General features: G+C 34.6%; 1 protein-coding gene across 1 annotated transcript; it reads left to right on the top strand.

Annotated features, from left to right (window-relative positions):
* Positions 1–5,888: 5,888 nt before the first annotated feature.
* On the top strand, positions 5,889–8,510 carry LOC117119250 (protein MB21D2-like). Its single transcript, XM_033264051.1, has one exon. The coding sequence runs from the start codon at positions 5,893–5,895 to the stop codon at positions 7,069–7,071; it is 1,179 nt and encodes a 392-aa protein (XP_033119942.1). The 5' UTR covers positions 5,889–5,892; the 3' UTR covers positions 7,072–8,510.
* The last annotated feature ends 848 nt before the right edge of the window (positions 8,511–9,358 follow it).

Genomic DNA, 9,358 nt, shown 5'->3' with positions numbered 1-9,358 from the left:
ATTGCTTTTGTGGCGAGTTAACTAATTAAATTTGTTCAGTGAATCATTGTATGATGTGCCAATACATAGATTGCATTTTTGATGATTAATTATGAATTCATTACATTTAATATTTTAATTTGTGCATTGTTGTCAAATATTTTGTATTGCCATTGCAGTTATTCAGTTTGTAATATCGTACAGTACCATACCGTAATTTGTTGTTAGTGACCATAATCAGCTTGCTCGGTGTTTGCTAGGGGAGACTCGATAAATTATAATATGGTATAACTGACGAACATATGTTATTTTCATGATTGTTAGAAACTCTGTGAATTGCCTTTAAGTGTTAACGGATTACTATCGTATGATATGATTAATCTTTACTGTGTACTACTGTATATGGATTATTATAACGAACGATTTCTTAATTAATTGTAATGTTACTTTTATTTATATACTTATTTAGTTTGTCTAATATATCAAGACTTAATGGCTTACGTGTTCTTCTGGAATATCTTGATTGATAATGAATAATTTGTTATGTGAAGCTACTTGCTCCTGTGTTATTGATACAAACTTATTTGTTCATTGTTTTAAGGTTTGGTTTGTTTTGATTTTTGTTGTTCTGGATACTCCACGGAAATAAAGAACCTGCAGAATGCTACTCAGTCGTGTAGAGTGTTTTTTTAGGCGTCACATATGACTGACACCAAATAAACTGAAATAAGAAGAGGCAGCCCCTAATAATTCATTGCCTCATATAAAACATATTATGATACTAAATTTACCGATTATTGACTATTTTTACATTTTAAATTAGCTGCCATTCTAGGTTTATGAAACATGTCTCATTGAATTCAATGACCCCAATAACTATAAGATTTGCCTTTTATATATATCGGTATCTTTTATTGAACACACATGTCATTGCAGTTAACAAAAATGTATGTAACTGAATTGGGTCATTAATGTACAAACATGATAATATCATTACTTTTTTATTGAATGTAAGTAGAGTTATGAGCCAATATCTGAATTTTGGCAGCCATTTTGAAAAAGGTCACCAAAATGTGTTCCGCCCTTATTCTGGAGGTACCTCTCTCCCTCCCTCCGCTCAATTAAAAAAAATGTATACCCTACTGATGCTAAATCTGTAGAGGAATATTGGTGCCCGAAAAATGGTCATGGGGCCCTGGTGATTTTCACTACACTAACTCTATGATCGTACTAAGAGGACATTTATGTATATGAACAAAGAAATGTTTCTATCCGGATTACACAAATCTATTGAGAGACCCATCTTAAAATATTCTGTCTGGTCCTCTCCTTATAAAATGAAATAATTATGTAGGGAAAGGTTCAAAGGCGTGTCACTAAACTAGTACCTGAACTCTGTCATCTCCCAGCTCAAGATAGGTTACAGTGACAAGGACTCGCCTCCTTGGAAGAAAAGAGATTGCATGGTGATATGGGTGTTCACAATTTTACATAGTTTTGATAACTTAATATCTTAACAATCTCCAATTGTTTTCCATTAAATCAGATAGCTAAGAAAACACAGATGACGTCATTCATTCAAATTAAACAATACCTGATGTAACACTTTTGTCGTTCTCATTTTTGTTTACTCCTGCATCATTAACCAAATTATTTACCCAACTATGTTGGTACAAGCACTAATACCAACATTTTTTATAATGGCTGTTGTTTGATATCTTGTAATTATATTTAAATATGTTATTGTAATTATTGTGTTTTACTGCATTTGATCTTTATTTTAAGACTTGAAACAAATGGAAGAGTGGCTAGAATTTCTAATTTAAGGATTACTGATGAATTAGTTAAACAATTTAAATCCTTTAAGTAAAATAGAAGATGATTCAATGGGATATTTGAAAATTTTAAAAGAACCCATATCATTACATATGAGATTTGAATGGAAAGGATTGTTGTAAATAGCCCTATGTACATAAATGATGTACATAGGGCTACTCCTACGTACATGAACGTACTACAATAAGTAGAAATGAATGATGGCCAGATGATTAGTGAATTATTACTGCTTTATTATTAATATACTAAGTTTAAATTGATAACTCATATATTTGCTACACCGATTTGTTTACCTGAGTTCGTATGTATTAATTAGACGCATCTGCGAACATGAGGATCAGGATCTAGGCCTACAAATTTCAATGTTTTGCATATGAATAATGATAACTATGTCTAACACAGATTTAGACTTATTTTCATTGGATGGAGAAAGCATTGAATTAGTGGATAGTTTCATCTTTCTTGGTTCAACTATAAATAAGGATGGTAGATGTAAAATGGAAATGCAAAAAGACGGACATTACTTGAAAAAGCTGCCATGAACAAGCTAATAATGTCATGAAGAACAATGGTATATTTCACGAAACACCAAAGTGATGTTAGTAAACAGTCTTGTATTCCTGGTAGTACTTTATGGTGCAGAGAGTTGGACCCTGAAATTGAATGACAGGAGAAAGATGAATGCATTCCCAATGATGAGGTCCATTTCAATAATAAAAAACAAACCTCTCTTGAAGCTTTTGTCTTTAAGCAAAAGCTTCCTTTTTTCGGCCATGTGATGCGGGAAGAAAGTCTTGGCAAGGCTTAATGCTAGGAAAATCTAAAGGGAGAAGACGAAGGGGATGTCAGCCTTCACGATGGATGCAGGAAATCACTATTAGTACAGGAGGAAGTCTTGCCGATCTAAATTACCTGACACAGGCAAGATCTCTGGGGAGGAAAATCATGCTTGATCAGGGGTTGACCACGACGACCTGCTGGACACAGATGATGAATAATAGTTTTTGTAATGCATAGCCTGTCGTGTAAGCAGGTATACTCGCAGGGGTGGCGCCAGAGGGGGCTGGGAGAAATAGCCCCCCCCCCCACGTCGGGGAAGACGATAAGTTTTGTCGGGGAACAAACAAATAAAAAGAATATTTACATGTAATATTCGTTTAGCCACCATATCGTTTGTGTTAACTTTTCATCACAACAACAACCACAATAACAATAATAATAATAATATCAATAATAATAATAATAATAATAATAATAATAATAATAATAATAATAATAATAATTCAATGAGACTAATTAAAAATAATGCTTATTTAGATAGCCTCATGATGGTTGGAATACATCGTGATAGGTGAAGCAACCTCGACCATGACAACGTGGTTGACAGATTTCATGCAAAATTTCCAAAATATAGAATTTCACTTTTAAGAATGAGGATTTGAAAATAAATTAGATGGTTACATTGCATACTCTTTGTTTCTTGCTTTACTCAAAATGTTTTGGTTTTGGAAGCTGATGTCAACATTAGAAAGCATAGCCTACATGAAGTCATATTATAGTAACTCGATGCCTGTTAAATAAGTAATAAAAATTCGCCATAATTCATCAAATATCCGTGGCTTCCAGGGGGCGAAGCCCCCTGGACCCCCACCGGGGCCCTGGGCGGCCCCCTGGCCCAAGCCAAGTGAGACTCGATTCGCTTCACTAGCCCCCCCCCCCGTCGGGGCCTTTAGCCCCTCCGTCGGGCAGGTTCTGGCGCCACCCCTGTATACTCGATGAAGAATCATTACTCTTGAGTGAACACATACTTATGACTATTAATAAGTTATTGTTATGTATTAACACGGTGTGCTTGAACACAATGAATGTTAAGTTGTTATTTCTTGTTTTTACATAATCTATGGACAGCAAATTAATGAATATTAAATTTGAGGTGAATAAAGAATTGTGATATCAACTCAACCTGTTTTATAATAGTAAAATCATACCTGCAAATTTAAAGTTAAATTAAAAGTCAACTACACTTACTAAGGGGGACACAGGGAATGCATTGCATGTTTTGATAAAGAAATATTTGAATGAAATATATAATCCTATGTAGGCCCTATCATAAAACCCCTAAAATGTATCACAATCATTAAAAGTTTAGTAGGGCCGTATTGTTGTAATGAAGAAACCATTAACGGTATACTGTAGATATGCCAGACACTAATTGTAATCTGCACGTCCACTTTGTTTTTATTGTTACAAATAATTACCTATGGCAAATATAGCTTCTGGTCAGAATACAATGTGGGATAAGATTAATCGCCTTAGAAAATCAAGGAATTTCTGATCAATTGCATATAGTTTTAAATGGTTTAAGTCCTGTCAACCAGTACCGTTACAATTTTAATCGTACTGGAAATTAAATAATTTGTATTTTATCAAAATCATTTTCGGGGCAGATTTACATATTCTATCGCTGAAGTTTACACCAAAATGGTTGTGCTACCAGTATCAGAGCATTTTCTGGACGAACCTTAAAAATCAAATCGATAATTACGTGTCATGTCAATTAAAACTGAGTTCGGTTAAACCTGACACAAATTCCAGATTTATTAAATTATTAACAAAGAATAACTGATTTTAAACCAAGGAAAGCATCTTGAAGTCAGCCAATTGGCATAATAGGCAACTTACATAATTTTATTCCAGCGCATGCGAGTCTTAAAAATAGCTGTGATATGCCCAGCCCATATATACATGACATTATTATGCCCATATATAGGCACATCAAACATATTTTTCACATAAAATTTGGTAGTCTGGAGAGCTTTAATTAAGTTCAAAAGGAAAGGTAGCTGGTTACACATTATGATCGTGACACTCACATGTTAAACTTGTGAGTGTCACAATGATGTATATTTTTATGCGTATGTTAAAATTATTGTTTTAATTACAAACAATGTCGTACACCATACACACAACGTCCATGCTTTTTATTATATTTCCTCCATGGTTAACAACAATGTGTTTACTTAATTCTTGAATAACAAACTCCTTGCTCTAAGTGAGGTGTTGCTCTAATCATTTTGCATTCATGAAAATAAGCAGCAACCAATGTCTGTGTGCCACGTATGTTACTGATGTGTCTATAGATTATTATATTAAATATAGTGTATATACTGAGGTTTAACTCTTTCGCTACGGCGAGCCGCTCACAGCGGCGCAGATAAAACATGCAGTTTGAGAGGAAAGCCGCTGACAGCGGCTTGTTGACGTCACTGTAAACAAATGAGGATATCCCGGGGATAGCCCCATGACGTTAGCATATATTATATTGAACAACAATTCTGCATGACCTTTGACCTTATTTTAAGCCGTTCAGGGCGGCTCTCCGTCTGAATAAAATCTGAAACAGGCTTCAAGCAGGCATTGTTGTTTTGAGGGCTGCGCTTGGGAGACGTAATTTAACTGCAGAAGAAGTGCTTCGCAGACTTGCACAGTGGGATGTCAATGATGATGATACCCAGAGTGATAGTGATTGTTCAATTACTGCCACTGAATCACAAGATGACATGGATATTAGCGATGATGATAGTGTAGGCCTAGCTAGGCCTAGTCATGATAGTGAAAGTGTGCATAACACTAGCACCAACGACAGTGACAACTTTCATTCAGCCTGTACCAAATCGGAGACGGAATGTCAGAGGGCATGGTCGTGGTCCTGTCCGTGGCCATGGGCAAGGTGGACTTATACTTAGACAGAGAAGGTCTCAAGGATAAAGAATATATATACTTTTGTATATTTTTGAAAGCCAATTAAAAACTGATAACGCTTTTTCTATATATCTCCTATTTTCCCCAAATTTCCTGCATTTTATTCCGTCCAGATATGGGAAATATGGAATAGGAAATTACTTAGTGAAAGAGTTAATGCTAATTGCATGATAGATATCGCATAGTGTTAAACTTGTGAAAGGCATACAAATTAAACCATGGCAAACATTGATCTGAAACAACTAACAAGGGAAGAATATGCCAGCGAAATCATTAAACTAGAAATGGATAGAAGAGATCATAGACAGTCTGCCTATGATCTCTTCTACTCGGATTGACCAGAAAATTGCTAATCATCTATTCAGAGAAATAAAATTTGATGACATGCAATATGTTGGAAGTTCACAGGAAGGTGTTCCTCGAATGGCCTGCAATGATTTGGACGTCATGCTGTGTGACGCGTCTTCAATAGTATTGTGGGAATGGCCCCACCAAAAAAAAGGGAAGTTTGTCGTGGCTGAGCAAGATTCAACACCTCCTATGTATTTGAGGCTTAAGGTAGTTGATAAACAGAGTCTGGATAAGGATTTCAAAAATATCATTGATCATGATGGATATTTGAAAACTGATGATTTCATTAAATTTAATGAAAAAAAGGACTTTTACATAGATCTAAACAGTAAGGTGAGACAAGGACCCTCAACTGTACAAATGTGTAAATCAGGATTAATGGACATCGGAGACAAAAGTATGGATGTAGTATTTTGTTTGAAATGTCAATCATGGCCTCCTTTTAAAGGGGATTTTTTTACTAGAGAGAGACCGAACAATTGGCCGTCACCAGAGTTGTTAGAAAAGGTAAAAGGTCTAGAATGTCATGTAGTTCCTGTTGGATACCCAGGTAGTGAATTAGGCGGTATTGTTTGGAGATTGTCATTTTCCATAGCTGAGAGAGCACTCATTACTGAAATGTACAAACCATATGCTGAATGCATGTTTGCCCTGAAAGCAATCAAGAATAAATTCATAGATTACAGTGATTCTGATAAACCAACACCATTTTGCTCGTATTTTATAAAGACAGCTTGCTTGTGGAAGTGTGAAACATTTCGACATACAGATTGCAGTCTTATGGATTTAATTAGAGAAGTTCTAGATTGGCTTATTGACTGCTATCAACACCAATGTCTGCCTCATTATTTTATTCGTGAACACAATTTGATTGGTCACTTGGAAGAACGTTGTGATTCTGTCAAAGGAAAATTGACAGAAATTAAGAGAGATCTTTGGACAAAGGTGTTATATAGTATTGATGGTGATGAGACATATGAATGGTGTTTTAACCTTTTAGGTAATGAATTCAACATCAATAGAGATGATGAGATGTGGCAGATACTCAGGCCAAAAAAAAAAAGAAATCAAAGTACTACAGGTCATGGAACTCCAGAATCACCCAAGAGCTACAGAGAACATAATCAAAGAAATCTTTTGTAATTTACCTACTATAAAAAGTTACAATAAGAATTATTAAATGCAAAAATTGGGTGGAGAAATTTTTTTTCCCTTTTTTTTGTTTGGTAAGCCTAGAGACATATTTAATTTGGTGGCTCTTATATATACTGTTGAGAAAACCATTTTATCAGTTGTAAATAATGTGAAAGAGATAGTAACAACAGAACATGTGAACATGTTCACAACACGTTTGTATAGGTCCTTAGTCGATGCATTTACTCATTTACTGATACCTTTACGAAAAGTAAGATATAAAGATCTAGATATTGTTCAGAAGATGCTGTTCAGTGAAAACGGGTACTTTAAATTGGGAGCTGAAATGATCTTCCCTGACAATTGTTGTGATCAAGGCATAGGAGGTCTAGTCCTTGAAGCACACTACCATTATTTAATGGGTAACTGCAATGAAGTGAAGCGGGTGTGTGAATGTATACTAAGTAAATTTGAAGAAATCAAAAACACTAGTACTACTAGGCTTGCTAGTATTGCATTACCCTCAAAGACAGCTTTTGGAGTTAATGGCTGGAGCGTTGATAAACGTTTGTATCAATTTGTCAAAGATTATCAAGTATTGGTCCTTCACATGCATCCAATTGCACTTGCTCTATACATGAAAGCCAGAGTATTAATTAGTGAGGGGGATACAAAGAAGGCATTGGATCTTGTGAAGAAGTTGATGGCACTTCAGGATAAGATTAATCGTGTTTTGTATCTTAGGACTACTACAATGTTTATAACAATCTTAATCTTAGAATGTTTAATTGTAGAATTACAAATGTAATAAAGGTAACTTCTCTATCATATTGACACCAACTTGTAACAGTGGCATATCTACAATGTAGGCACTTCACCCTCACAAAATATGCTGAGCAAAAAATTTCACAAAATCACCACATAGGCCTCTTACCTTATTTTGCCAGCTAAGGCCCACTCCACTTAAAATGTTTCACTGGAAAAAAGGTAGACTAGTTAATTAAAATAGTTAAGGATATATTTTATGTTTATTAAAGTAAATTTGTGATTGCCATTAACAAATTGAAATAGCATGTGGCCAGGTCAATCAGAACCTTTTCGAAAACTAGTTATAAGTTAATTACATGACTACTTTAATTCTGGAGCCAGAGATTCCATATACTGTACACAGATTCATAGCAGAGCTTAAAGATGACTTTAAGCACCTGTCCTACAGGTTTTTTTTAGAAATTACTTTGTAAACAATATTAATCAACTTGTCAGTGGCCAATCCTAATTAACTAAACTTGTGGTAGACTATGAAACAATTTTTTTGAACAGAGTCTTCAAGTTTAGTTAATCAGGATTCAGAAATTTACAACTGAATAACATGAGAATCAGTCACTATGTATATAATAGGCTAGAAGTAGGATATTGATAATGAATAAAAGCATGCAGCAAAGAACAAAGAAATTATAGTCAACTGTTTTTGTACCAGCCTCCCCCTCCCAACTCAAACACTATACACTGTAGCAAATTTTCTTGACTTTTGATTAGAATATTTTTGTTTATCCAGTCAATGTAGCGCCTTTGTTAATCTCGTAAAGTCTCCTGGTGAAGTCTACTGTGTGGACGAAAGTTAGAGATTAAATTTAATACAAGTTAGTCTTAAAAGTGTTGCTGTCATTTCTTTTATTGTTCTATATCAGACTAACGCGGCACACTTTTTATTCATTGTTTCATTGCTCTATGTCTATATAGATATAGAGTATCCCTCTATGCCTAAAAGAAATTCAACTTTGGCAGGCCTTGATTAAAACATGTCAAGCAATGGAAAATGTTGCAAATGAAATCTTTAGAGTGGATCCGGTCAACATATTAAGTACATCTTCTAGAATTAAAGAAGAAGTGGGCAATGGGTTCAGACAGGTTCAATACAGATTTAATTGAAGGCATTCCTTCATTGGCCTGGAGTGGTGAGGACATCATGAGGTGTAAAACAACATTTCCAGTAGTATTGTGGAAATCCCAAAGAAACAAATAATATGAATGGCAATTGTAATAGCCAGGTAAGTTGCAAATATAGCTGAAATATATTGTGTTTACTTAATTTTTAAATAACAAATATAACATATGTGCTCCCATTAATTAGTTAAACTGGCTGATTTTGGTCTAATTTCCAAAATAATTTAAAATTCATAACAAATGTGCACTTCAGAGTAGATCCCTAGATATTTCTTTTTCAAAAAAACTATGAAGTGATATTATGTGTGTCTCTGTATGTAAAGAACAGTATGCATGTATAATTTGAATAAGA

Source organism: Anneissia japonica, unplaced genomic scaffold (assembly GCF_011630105.1).
Source record: "Anneissia japonica isolate Jap-2015-1 unplaced genomic scaffold, ASM1163010v1 scaffold287710_len209622_cov133, whole genome shotgun sequence".
Lineage (NCBI taxonomy): Eukaryota > Metazoa > Echinodermata > Crinoidea > Comatulida > Comatulidae > Anneissia > Anneissia japonica.
The sequence above is the reverse complement of the archived record's forward strand: the minus strand, read 5'-3'. Positions and strand labels throughout refer to the sequence as shown.